At 43.7% G+C, this 13,429-nt stretch overlaps 1 protein-coding gene across 6 annotated transcripts in view; it reads right to left on the reverse strand.

Moving 5' to 3' along the window:
• The window catches only part of FAM13C (family with sequence similarity 13 member C), a 128,953-nt gene that overhangs the window by 49,657 nt on the left and 65,867 nt on the right, over nucleotides 1-13,429 (reverse strand). For all 6 annotated transcript variants that reach the window (XM_067465648.1, XM_067465647.1, XM_067465646.1 and 3 more), the window contains exon 6: nucleotides 5,492-5,579. In XM_067465648.1, the coding sequence (XP_067321749.1) occupies nucleotides 5,492-5,579 (88 nt within the window). The remainder of the gene's footprint in view (nucleotides 1-5,491; nucleotides 5,580-13,429) is intronic.

Genomic DNA, 13,429 nt, shown 5'->3' on the forward strand with positions numbered 1-13,429 from the left:
GCCTCAATCCATGGGGAAAAGCAGGTTACTATTGCTGCTACTACTACTACTTCACCTGGTCATCTGATCTTTTCATCATCATTCCATACACAGCCGAAAACACATACACACATACCAATCTTGCTGCAGCTGTTCTCAACATGCCCCATGACAGGGAGAAGGCTGCAGTCATCATTTCCTAGTTCCTGGATCTATAGCACTAGGAAAACCTTTCAGCTGCAGCACTCGCTGGCTGAAAGGTAGTTTTCGGAGCTCACATTTTGTCAGTATAGACTGTAAACATGAATCCAAAAAGTTATGAAACCAGCCACCTGACAGATTAAAATAGGCAACTTAATTAATAATTTCAGAATAGTTGTTTCAGGGCCCATTCAGACAGCCTCTTTACTGCTTTACTGTTTACTGCAGTCAGGCATGTAGCCGGGGGGGAGGGGGGGGGGCTCAGGGGGCTTCAGCCCCCCCCCCCCCCGAAATTCTCATGGTGGTTTGCAAAAAGGCCTTACTGGTGCATTACTTAAACTGTTATGTTTATTCATATCATGATCTGATCACTATACTCAATATATCCCATATGCATGGGGGTATTGGGGTAATGATACAAAAGGTTTGCTAGGGTAGACCCTCTTTCGCTCAGACTCAGCCCCCCCCCCAAAACTCAGCCCCCCCGAACCCCCCCCCCCTGAAAAAAATTCAGCCCCCCTCCCCCAAAATGAAATCCTGGCTACGGGCCTGACTGCAGTGATAGAAATTTGGGGACTGAAGGAAATTTTAATTGGGGGAAGCATTTTATAAGGGGCAATGCCCTCAAGCACCCCCATTGGTACCAGCTACATCTCTGTGCCACCACATGAAGCCCTTCTGAAATATTGTGGGTTTCAAAGAACTCAAGTAGGATATACCCAGATTATTCATTTTTCTGCTCAGATAACATCTGTAGAGGGCTATCTTTTAATGCTTGTGTAACATCTGTGATATTTTATGTACTGTGTACTGTGGTCACAGTCCAGAGGTCTAATATTTATTGTTATTTATTTACAGCTTTTATATTCCGCCCTTCTCACCCCGCAGGGCACTCAGGGCAGATTACAGTGTACACATATATGGCAAACATTCAATGCTAATTTTAACATAAAACATATACAGAGGCTATTTAACTTTTTCTGGCCGCCAGGGGAGCTGTCGCTTTCATCGTCCATCTGCGACACTGATGAAGTACTTCCGCATTCCCTGCATGCTTTTTTGCTGGAGTGCTTTGCTGGAGTCTTTTTTATGGCCTCATAAATTAGTTAATTTAGCCTCCCCACACTTTAAGGTGGTACCTAATTTTCCTACTTGACAGATGCAACTGTCTTTCAAGTTGCACAGGTCAACAACAGGCTACACAATTGGTTGGAAACCCACTCCAACCCGGGCTGGCTTCGAACTCATGACCTTTTGGTCAGAGTGATCTTAATGCAGCTGACACTCAGCCAGCTGCGCCACAATGCCGGTGTTGTGTTTGTCTTTCTCTGTGGTTGCCCCCCGACTCTGGAACACCCTCCCCAAAGACATTAGACTAGCACCAACATTGGCAGTCTTTAGGAAGAACTTGAAGACCTGGCTATTCCGATGTGCCTTTCCAGATTAGGATAACCTCCAGCACTATGTCCCAGAAGCACTTTATTAGAGTTTAAGACTCTCTGCACATTGCACTTGCCCAGAAATCCAACATACCACCTGCCCACCCAGCACTTTTTAACCTGTACCCATCACTGGCCCGGCCCTCGTTTTACTGCGTAATGATGTGATGTCTTGTTATTGCTTATGTTTTTAATTTGCTTTGAATTGTATTGTTATTGTTTTGCTGTTGTTGTGTTGAGGCCTTGGCCTTTGTAAGCCGCATCAAGTCCTTCGGGAGATGCTAGCGGGGTACAAATAAAGTTTAATAATAATAATAATAATAAGCACAACGGGTGTATCTTTTCTGTTTATCTCCTCTCCAAAAGGAGCCCCCGGTGCTGGCAGGACTGAAGATCACAGGTTCGAAACTGGGGAGAGCGTGGATGAGCTCCCTCTATCAGCTCCAGCTCCTCATGCGGGGACATGCCTCCCACAAGGACGATAAAAACATCAAATCATCCAAGCGTCCCCTGGGCAACGTCCTTGCAGACGGCCAATTCTCTCACACCAGAAGTGACTTGCAGTTTCTCAAGTCACTCCTGACAGGACAAAAAAAGTCTCCTCTCCACATGATCTCACTTTCATGATTCAGAAATTTCAAAAGCAGAATATTTTCTACTCTTTTAAAATTAAGACACAGCAATCTCAAACCTTTGAGATAAAAATAGAACATGTTTCCCAAAAGAACCAAATATTCTTGCCTTTTTTTGCCTTAAATGGAACAAATCTAATGATTATTGTTGTGTGTTGAGGCCTCGGCCTGTGTAAGCCGCATCGAGTTCTCCAGGAGATGCTAGCGGGGCACAAATAAAGTTTAATAATAATAATAATAATAATAATAATAATAATAATAATAATAAATTATTATTATTAACTTTATTTGTACCCCGCTAGCATCTCCCGAAGGACTCGATGCGGCTTACAAAGGCCAAGGCCACAATAAAACAACAATATAACAATTACATATAAACCAAAAGCAAATCAAAAACATTAAAGCAATAACAGTAAACAATAAAACAACACACCGTGATACAATAAAAACTAGGTCGGGCAAATGTAATGGGTACAGATTAAAAAGTGCTGAGTATGCTGAGTGATATATAAGGATTTTTGGATGGGTGCAATGTGCGGACAATCTTAATCTCTAATAAAGTGCTTTTGGGACGTGTTGCGGGGGTTTTCCTATTCTGGAAAGGCACACTGGAATAGCCAGGTCTTCAAGCTCTTCCTAAAGACTGCCAACGTAGGGGCTTGTCTGATGTCCTTGGGGAGGGAGTTCCAGAGTCAGGGGGCTACCACAGAGAAGGCCCTGTCCCTCATCCCCACCAATCGCACAGGTGGGATCATGAGCAGGGTCTCTCTGGATGAACGAAGAGAGCGTGCGGGTTCATAGACGGAGATGCGGTCACGCAGGTAGGCAGGTCCCAAACCGTTAGGGGCTTTGTAGGTGAGCACCTGCACCTTGAATTGGGACCAGAAAATGACGACCTCTGTAATGGTTCCACAAAACACAGTGGGCTTTTTTTGCAGCACTTTCTTTCAAGATGTGAAATGACAGAACAGCCAAATTAATCTGTGAGATTCTTAGAAAGAGAAAGAGATTAGCCTTTGCAAAATGACCACCCACAGACAAAGCTTTGGAAATAAGCTAGTCTGTTACAGTCCATTTATTTATCTACAAACATTACCATGGGATTAGGCCATGGAATACTGACCCATTTGCCTTAATGGAAGCCACACACAGTCTACAAATTTTAAGCTTGCCTACAGCTCATCTGCTTGCTATATTAGTCTTGTTAACTATGACCTATTTTTCGTACACAGAGATTTTGCCTTCTGCCTGAACCCAAGGATCCAGCTCATGCCATCTGTGTGGTTATGAGCTCTGGAATGTCAGAAATAAATCCCCAGCCTTCAATCCATTTATTTCCAGCAATTGATTTATAGTGAGTGTGGAGAGGGAGGGAACAAGGGGGATAGAGGGAGAGAGATGGACAGAAATAATATGTATTGTCGAAGGCTTTCATGGCTGGAATCACTAGGTTCTTGTGGGTTTTTTCGGGCTATATGGCCATGTTCTAGAGGCATTTCTCCTGACGTTTCGCCTGCATCTATGGCAAGCATCCTCAGAGGTAGTGAGGTGACCTCACTACCTCTGAGGATGCTTGCCATAGATGCAGGCGAAACGTCAGGAGAAATGCCTCTAGAACATGGCCATATAGCCCGAAAAAACCCACAAGAACCTAGAAATAATATGCTTGATGAAGAAGACAGTCATCTATACACATAATAAAAGTGAAAATCTGTATGTGTGTATGTGGCATAGGTGTCTGTTCACACAGATAGCCTTTGGCCTCCACAAATAGGCTATTGTTCCCAGTGCTGAGAAGACAGCAAGCCACTCTGTCGAAGGACATTGCAGGTTATAGCGAGCACATCCCAGTGTTCCTTTCTCTCTCCATTTGCATGACCCCCACCCACTGCTTCTCCCTTGTCCCTTTCCAACCCTTTCCTATGGCACACAGCAAACAGAGGCATTGATCTGCAACTGATCATACTGGAGACGTTTGGAGAGAAATCACCATGATTTATAGTTGTAGGGACTGGGATGCATAGTTCACGTGCAATCTAAGAGCACTCTGAACTGCACCAACAATAGACCTGGAACTCACAAGTGGTGCCAACCTACATCTTCCATCTGAACATGAGGAAGAACTTCCTGACTGTGAGAGCTGTTCAGCAGTGGAACTCTCTGCCCTGGAGCGTGGTGGAGGCTCCTTCTTTGGAAGCTTTTAAACAGAGGCTGGATGGCCATCTGTCAGGGGTGATTTGAATGCAATATTCCTGCTTCTTGGCAGGGGGTTGGACTGGATGGCCCATGAGGTCTCTTCCAACTTTTTGATTCTATGATTCTATGATTACCCTGGGAGTTGTAGTTCACCCTTATCCAAAGAACAGTGAACCCAGCCAACAATGGATCTGGGCCAAACTTGCCACACAGCACCAACATGGCCAATTGTGCATACTGGCTGGGCTTGGGGGTGATTGCCCTGGGGATCTGGGAGTTGTAGTTCACCCTTATCTAGATATCACTGAACCCAGCTGCTGTCAGATCTGGACTAAACTTGGCACACAGACCCAACATGACCAACTTTAAGTAATGGCAGGGTTTGGGAAGGACTGACCCACAATTCTGGAAATTGTAGTTCACCCACAACCTTATGTATTTTCTAATGGGACCATTCGTTTTTTTTTTAAAAAAAAACCCAAAAAGTAAGACTGTTTTCCCCTAAGAAATAGCATTACACATTACCAAACTGATATTACCAAACTTCACAAAACAAACAATGCCTTTCTCAAATAACCCGGGCAGCGCCGGGTCCCCAAGCTAGTTAGTAATGAAAAACAACATATGGCTTTTCAGAGTTTCACTTTCTCTGCAGAGGCAGTCGATTGGTAATCAATAAAAAGGACGGAAGAAACAATGCCGGCTAGACAGAAGTGTAGAGTGAGGAGGGAGAGAAACACACGCTTTAAAATGTCACATATGAGCATAGTTCTAATAGTATTTGAACTGGAAATGCAAAATTCACCAGGGTAAATGGGTGGGGTGAATAAAAATGTAATACACTGCTCTTCCCGCTCCAAAGTAATCGCGTGAAACCAGAGGAAAATGCATTTTTCTCTTGACATTTTCACAATCTTGGTGACCTCAAATTATGCATCAACCCCAACCTCTCTGCAGTCTTTCACAATCAAGAAGCCATAGACTGACGAGCAGCCTTTTCAAGGAGAAAACAAGGACACGCCATTCACGAAGAAGCCTTCTTACCTCCGCAATTGTCCCCATCGACTTGTGCGCTAGTTGGGACGGAGGAAGTGATGGGATCCTTCAAAGCCGGCAGCTGAGAGCTTTCTTCCTGGTTTGGCAAAAAGGCAGAGCAAATGTCAGTTTCAAGAGCCTGCAGCTTCAGCAAAGATTTCTGCAGGCAAAAACAGAACATTGGGCTGTAGAGGGAGGGAGAAAACGGCAACGATCCAATTGTCACTTCCTCGATCCTTGTCTGCAGAAAAGCACTTTTTTTGCTCACTCAGCTCAGGACAACTGCACAGACGTACTTTCATTACACCTCTTCACATCCTCCATTTATCTGCACTGATCAGGATTACTTATGACACAAAGGAAGACTAATTTCATCAGCAAAAAAAGATTTGTTCAAGAAATCCAGGCTGAGAAGCTGGCAGTTTTACTCTCAGTCTAGGGCAAAATCTGATGGAAGAATTTCATTGGTTCCTTGTGATGATGGCTGGATCTACTGACATGAGGCCCCTCCCAAACCACCATTCATAAAAGGTGGGAGAGACCGAATCTCCTCTCTTTAGCATGCCGCACAAGAAATTGATGGAAGCAAAGGGTTAAATATTTCGTTTCTTTCCATTTTAAAACATAGGTTTATTTAAATGATCAAGGGTCTGGAGAACAAGCCCTATGAGGAGCGGCTTATGGAGCTGGGCATGTTTAGCCTGAAGAAGAGAAGGCTGAGAGGAGATATCTTAGGGACCGCCTCATTCCTTTTCCCCATCAGTGGTCACCTCGATCCACCCAGGAAAATCTCCTATACATACCGGGTCCTAGGGAGGCACATTTGGAAGCTACAAGGTGTAGAGCTTTTTCGATCTATGCTCCAATTCTGTGGAACTCATTGCCTGCATATACAGTATTAGAGCAATGTCAGAGTTGCGACCTTTTGTAAAGGCGATCAAGACTTGGCTGTTTGGTTGTGCATTTAAGTAATCGGATCAAATTTTGCCATAGTCACTGCTGAATGTTTTTATGTTGAATGTTTTTATGTTGAATGTCTTTATATTGAATGTTTTATATTGCATATAAGCTATTTTAAATTGTAAGTCGCTTGAAGAACTTTGGTGGAGAGCGACTACTTAAGAAATAACGTGATGATGATGGTGATGATGATGATATGATAGCCATGTATAAATATGTGAGAGGAAGCCACAGGGAGGAGGGAGCAAGCTTGTTTTCTGCTTCCTTGGATACTAGGACGCCGAACAATGGCTTCAAACTTCAAGAGAGGAGATTCCATCTGAACATGAGGAAGAACTTCCTGACTGTGAGAGCCGTTCAGCAGTGGAACTCTCTGCCCCGGAGTGTGGTGAAGGCTCCTTCTTTGGAAGCTTTTAAACAGAGGCTGGATGGCCATCTGTCAGGGGTGATTTGAATGCAATATTCCTGCTTCTTGGCAAGGGGTTGGACTGGATGGCCCATGAGGTCTCTTCCAACTCTATGATTCTATGATTTATTTATTTATTTATTTATTTATTTACTGTATTTGTATACTGCCTTTCTCAGCCAATCGGCAACTCAAGGCGGTTTCCAACAAAACAGTATACATAGTATCAAATACAATATAACCATATAAGCATTAATATTACATAACACAACAACAACAAACAACATCATTGGCGTCTCCTTATTGTCAAGCATTGTCCAATTCCATAGTCAGTCGCCCATTTCCTATGTCAATTACCTGTATCCGCTACTGTGTGTTTGTGAACGCTTGCTCAAACAGCCATGTTTTGACTTGTTTCCGAAATGTTAAGAGGGAAGGGGCAGATCTAATATCTCTAGGGAGAGCATTCCATAGCTGGAGGGCCACCACTGAGAAGGCCCTGTCTCTTGCCCCCACCAAACATACCTGTGACAAAGGTGGGGCCGAGAGCAGGGCCCCCTCGGAAGATCTCAAGGTCCTAGATGGTTCATAAGGGGAGATACGTTCAGACAGGTAAGTTGGGCCAGAACCATTTAGGGCTTTATAGGCTAGTACCAGCACTTTGAATTGTGCCCGGTAGCAAACTGGCAGCCAGTGGAGCTGGCGCAACAAGGGGTTGTATGCTCCCTGAGAGCCACTCCAGTTAACAATCTGGCTGCTGTCCACTGGACCAGTTGAAGCTTTTGGACAGTCTTCAAAGGCAACCCCACGTAGAGAGCGTTGCAGTAGTCTATACGGGATGTAACAAGAGTGACTACAGTGGCCAAGTCAGACTTCCCAAGGTACGGGCGCAACTGGCGCACAAGTTTTAATTGTGCGAATGCTCCCCTGGTCACCACCGAAACCTGGGGTTCCAGGCTCATCAATGAGTCCAGGATCACACCCACACTGCGAACCTGTATCTTCAGGGGGAGTGTAACCCCGTCCAACACAGGCTGTATGCCCTGTTCGGCCTTATGACTGACCAGAAGTAGGCTTGGGTAACCACAGAAAAATTTGGTTCTAAACTCGTTTTGTTTTTAGGGGGCCCTTGCGTTTCGTTTTTTTAAATAATTCCGAAATTTTCCTTTTAAAAATTTCGAAATATACGAAATTTCGTAAAATTACGAATTGATTCGTTAATGGCGGATGCAATTGCGCAATATGCTAAAAAAAAAAAACCTCCAAATGGGACAGGGGGAACTTCTGAAGCTTCCCTCTCCCTCTGTTGTTGACTGTTGGTGTGATAAAACAAACAACAACTATAAAACTTGCACCAGACATGCGAAAATAATTACGAAATAATTACGAAATAATTTCGAAATAATTACAAAATAATAACAAAATAATTACGAAATAAATTGAAAAAATTGTTTCGAATCTAATTTACTCCTCACACTATTCCTGCATGGCTCAATATTGGATCGTAAGCTAATTTAAATACTAATTAATAACAAATTACGAAATTAACGAACGAAACTGCCCAAGCCTAACCAAGAGTACCTCTGTCTTGTCTGGATTCAGTTTCAATTTGTTAGCCCTCATCCAGACCTTTTTGGTTTGGCTTTGGATAAGGAGAAATTTCATTTTGAGTGGCTGCTGCAGGTTCAGCCAGGCAATGCCCACTTTTCATTTCCCACCAATACAATATTAAAAGATCTTTGTCACCCTTTGCACAAAAAAAAATGAGTATAAGGCTGTTTATCTCTTAGCAGCCCCTCTAGCTACTGTTTCATGCTTGATCCATTTCTCATTTCAGTCCTGAATACCCAATGCAATATTCTAGCTCCACAATCTGACACAAGCATCTGGCCATGATGCAAATGTTCCCAACAATCTGAATCATTCACCAGCCAAACCACGTGGGAGGCGTAGCAATGTTGGGGAGGAGGAATGGGTCCATGTGCATGCTCTGTATGTTTAATTTCCCAGTCTCTCAAAATAAAGAAAGACCACCTCCTCTCATATAAGCCTGCCCCAGCTTTGAGAACATCATTGGAGGCTGTGTATACGCACCCTAAGAGTAACACTCCAGAAGCAAAATTGCAACAGCCTAATAAAATTAGCAAAGTACACAGAGAAAATAAGATGCAGCCCTCATTTACGCAACCCCTGGGCTAAATTTAGACTTAGGATCCCTCTAAATATGAAATGACTTGAAGGCACACAACAACAATCCCAATTATCTTGACTATCTCATCAGCAAAAAGCAGGCCCACATTTCCCATTGAAATACTGGTAGGTTTATGTTGGTCAAAACTGTTCTTCATTTGAAATACTATATTTGTTCTTTCATATATATATATTTTGCACAAGAAATAAGATATGCGCGGTGTTTCCCTACTTGTAGCCCTGCTGCAGAAGTAATAGAAGCAAGTTGTGACTGAGGGCAACTCACAGCAAACAAACAAAGAAAAAAAGAAACAGGAAGGCAGCCAAGCACGGCAGGCAACAGCCCTTCTCCCAGCCCTTCTTCCTTTCTACTTGCTTGCTTGCCCACCGTGCTCTTCTTCCAACCTCCCTTCCCTTAGTCTTTGTCTTCCCCCCCTTCTCCCTTCTCCCTTCTCTTCCTGGCTCCGAATGAGCCTCTGAGCCATCTGCTCCCCTTTATATACAGCAATGGCGGCCAGCAGGTTAAAGGGCTGAAAATATGCTCACATGATCTGTTGCAGCACATTTTTGGATCACCTGGGACCTTTTTTAAAGCACTGTATCACCTTTGATGCACATTGCAGCACGCATTGGTGGTGTGCATTTTGTGGCCATGGTAGCTTGTCAGCTTTGAACTGCATGAGAAGGTCAGTTTGCGAGTCTTGTGTAATAATTAGGCATGGATAGAGCATATCGGATTACTCGTCACTCGTAATAATTTCATTAAAGTTACCTTTTTGAAGCGATTTCGAAGCATTTAAAAAACCGGAAGTCCTTTTGCCCTTTCAAAGCTTTCTCCGCCATTTTTGTTACAACTCAGGAAGTGAGTCAGAAATAATTCAGCATATTTTCAGCCCTTTAACCTGCTAGAAGGCTGAGAGGCTCCTTGCCTCCCCTCCCAACCAATCAGGGGAGAAGTTTTGGGAAGGGGTTTCGGTACTGGCTGCCATTGCTGTATATAAAGGGGAGCACATGGCTCAGAGGCTCATTCAGAGCCAGGAAGAGAAGGGAGAAAGGGGAAGGGGCAAAGACAAAGACTAAGGGAAGGGAGGTTGGAAGAAGAGTACGGTGGGCAAGCAAGCAAGTAGAAAGGAAGAAGGGCTGGGACAGGCCCGTAGCCAGGATTTTGATTCGGGGGGGGGGTGAGTTTGATTCGGGGGGGCTTAGTCTAAGTGAAAAAGGGTCTACCCTAGCAAACCTTTTGTATCGTTACCCCAATAGCCCCATGCATATGAGATATATTGAGCATGGTGATCAGATCATGATATGAATAAACATAACAGTCTAAATAATGTACCAGTAAGGCCTTTTCGCAGACCATCATGAGAATTTGGGGGGGGGGGGGGGCTGAAGCCCCCAAAGCCCCCCCCCCCCCCAGCTACATGCCTGGGCTGGGAGAAGGGCTGTTGCTATGAGTTGCCTAAGAAGACACCAGAAAGCCCAGTTTCTTTCCTGCCTATACTTCCCTAACTGGTAAAATCTGCTCAAAAGGCCCACAAAGCTCTCAGAGCTGTTTCTTTTTTTTTCTTTGTTTGTTTGTTGTGCATTACCACAAAGGACATTACAAATCCCATACATTGCGCAATCGCATTCGTCATTAACAAAGCAATTCTGAAAGTTCGGAAAGTTCTAATTTTTGGGGGGAAAATTTGGAATTCAATTCCGAATCAAACCACCAGTGTTCCCTAAATCCAAAATGAGTTTTGAATCATTTTTTTTAATCAACCAAGCCTATTAATAATGTCCTAAGCATTTTGGGGGAGTGTGGACTAGCTATAAGGGAACATGTGAACCCCCTGTATGAATCAAAAATTTGTAACAATCACTTAGTCAAAGCTTGTTGGGACTCACTATTTTTCTGGGTGCACTTTAGAACATACCAATCATTCTCCTTTAGCGGTAGCATGGCAGCAGAAAATCTGTAAAGGTGGCTATGGATTTTATAACCCCTGAGAAATGTTTCTCTCCTGCCATTAGAGATCCCTAAGAAGATTCTGAGAAAGTTCACGACTGACAAGCTGGAATGTGTCCAGAGGAGGGTGACTAAAATGATCAAGGGTCTGGAGAACAAGCCCTATGAGGAGCGGCTTAAGGAGCTGGGCATGTTTAGCCTGAAGAAGAGAAGGCTGAGAGGAGATATGATAGCCATGTATAAATATGTGAGAGGAACTCACAGGGAGGAGGGAGCAAGCTTGTTTTCTGGCTTGTTGAAACAATGGCTTCAAACTACAAGAGAGGAAATTCCATCTGAACTTGAGGAAGAACTTCCTGACTGTGAGAGCCGTTCAGCAGTGGAACTCTCTGCCCGGGAGTGTGGTGGAGGCTCCTTCTTTGGAAGCATTTAAACAGAGGCTGGATGGCCATCTGTCAGGGGTGATTTGAATGCAATATTCCTGCTTCTTGGCAGAGGGTTGGACTGGATTCTATGATTCTATGACTCAGCGTTGGCAAACTACAAGTATTAGGAGAATGAAGAGGATTACAAATGAAGTAGCTCCCCCATTGTTGCCCAGACAGATGCAATTTACTCCTCCAGAAAGAGAAAATAAACTCCTTAATTTAGAACCAATCCACCCATATGTGTTTGTGTTATAATTAACCACTAGCATTCATGGCAAACTAGGGTAGCAAACCACGCAAGCAGATGAAAGGGCTGAACACTGGGTGGTATTGTTGATGTTTCAACAATGTTGATGCTGAAATACATAAGCTTTCTGGGGGGTGGGGGTGGAATCATCTGCTTTAAATATATTTATTTATTTATTTCTGGGGGGGGGGGGTGGAATCATCTGCTTTAAATATATTTATTTATTTATTTATTATTTACAGCTTTTATATTCCGCCCTTCTCACCCCGCAGGGGACTCAGGGCGGATTACAGTGTACACATATATGGCAAACATTCAATGCCAATTTTTGACATACAAACATATACAGACATACACAGAGGCTATTTAACTTTTTCTGGCCGCCAGGGGAGCTGTCGCTTTCATCGTCCATCTGCGACGCTGCTGAAGCACTTCCGCATTCCCCGCAAGCTTCCCCGGTGGAATGCTTTGCTGGAGTCTTCTTTACGGCCTCATAAATCAGTTAATTTAGCTTCCCCACACTTTAAGATGGTACCTAATTTTCCTACTTGACAGATGCAACTGTCTTTCAGGTTGCAAAGGTCGACAACAGGCTACACACAATTGGTTGGAAACCCACTCCAACCCGGGCTGGCTTCAAACTCATGACCTTTTTGGTCAGAGTGATCTTAATGCAGCTGACACTCAACCAGCTGCGCCACAATCCCGGTGCCAGCATACTGTCCTTTAGCTGAGCTCCAGCAAAGCATTCCAGCGGGGAAGCATGCGGGGAATGTGGAAGTGCTTCATCAGCGTTGCAGATGGACGATGAACGCAACAGCTCCCCTGGCAGCCAGAAAAAGTTAAATAGCCTCTGTCTATGTCTGTATATGTTTGTATGTCAAAAATTGGCCATATATGTGTACACTGTAATCCGGCCTGAGTCCCCTGCGGGGTGAGAAGGGCGGAATATAAAAGCTGTAAATAAGTAAATAATAAATAAAATCTGTCCGTCCTCATTGCACTCTCTCAGTCCCTCTCCCTCCCTCCCTGTCTTCTATGCTGGATTTTCTAAAAACAGATTTTTTAGATATCCCATTCATATGTCCATTAAGCATGTGCAACTCAAAACAAGAAGACCTAATTCACGTCTTGATTAAGCCGATGTAGAAGCTAGTATTTGAATCTAGTTCAAGCTTGGCCCATAATTATTCTTTACATATAAGTTACATTATAATTTTAGAGATATCAAGTCCAGAAGTCTTTTCAAGGTCCCGAGGAATCTTGCAACATCAAGTATTAATCAAATGATTTTTAGTAAAGTCAGTGTATACTGAAATGTTAAAAAAGCTGTTTTGAGCACCAGATACACAGACATCATTAAAATCTTCAGCATCCTTTCAAAGAAAGCAACAATTCAAAAGAAGAGGTTAGGAGTCTATTTCAGTGCTGCTGGAGGAAAGGATCAAAGAGAACACATGCTTGCCTACTTCTATTTATCTTGAAAGAAATTGCAATGGTTTCTGAACGTTATAAACAAGGAACTGTCAACATCTGCTGAGATGGGAGCACAAACATAAGGGAAAATTGAGTTATTTTTAGTTAACCATTTCGTCCACTCTGGAACAACAGGAGAGTGAAGGAAAACCAGCAGCTCCATATTTTGTTTGCTACAAACCAAGGCCCGTACCTTGGGAAGTCTGACTTGGCTACAGTAGTCCACGCTCTGGTTACATCCCGTATAGACTACTGCAACGCTCTCTACGTGGGGTTGCCTCTGAAGACT

Source organism: Anolis sagrei, chromosome 3 (assembly GCF_037176765.1).
Source record: "Anolis sagrei isolate rAnoSag1 chromosome 3, rAnoSag1.mat, whole genome shotgun sequence".
Lineage (NCBI taxonomy): Eukaryota > Metazoa > Chordata > Lepidosauria > Squamata > Dactyloidae > Anolis > Anolis sagrei.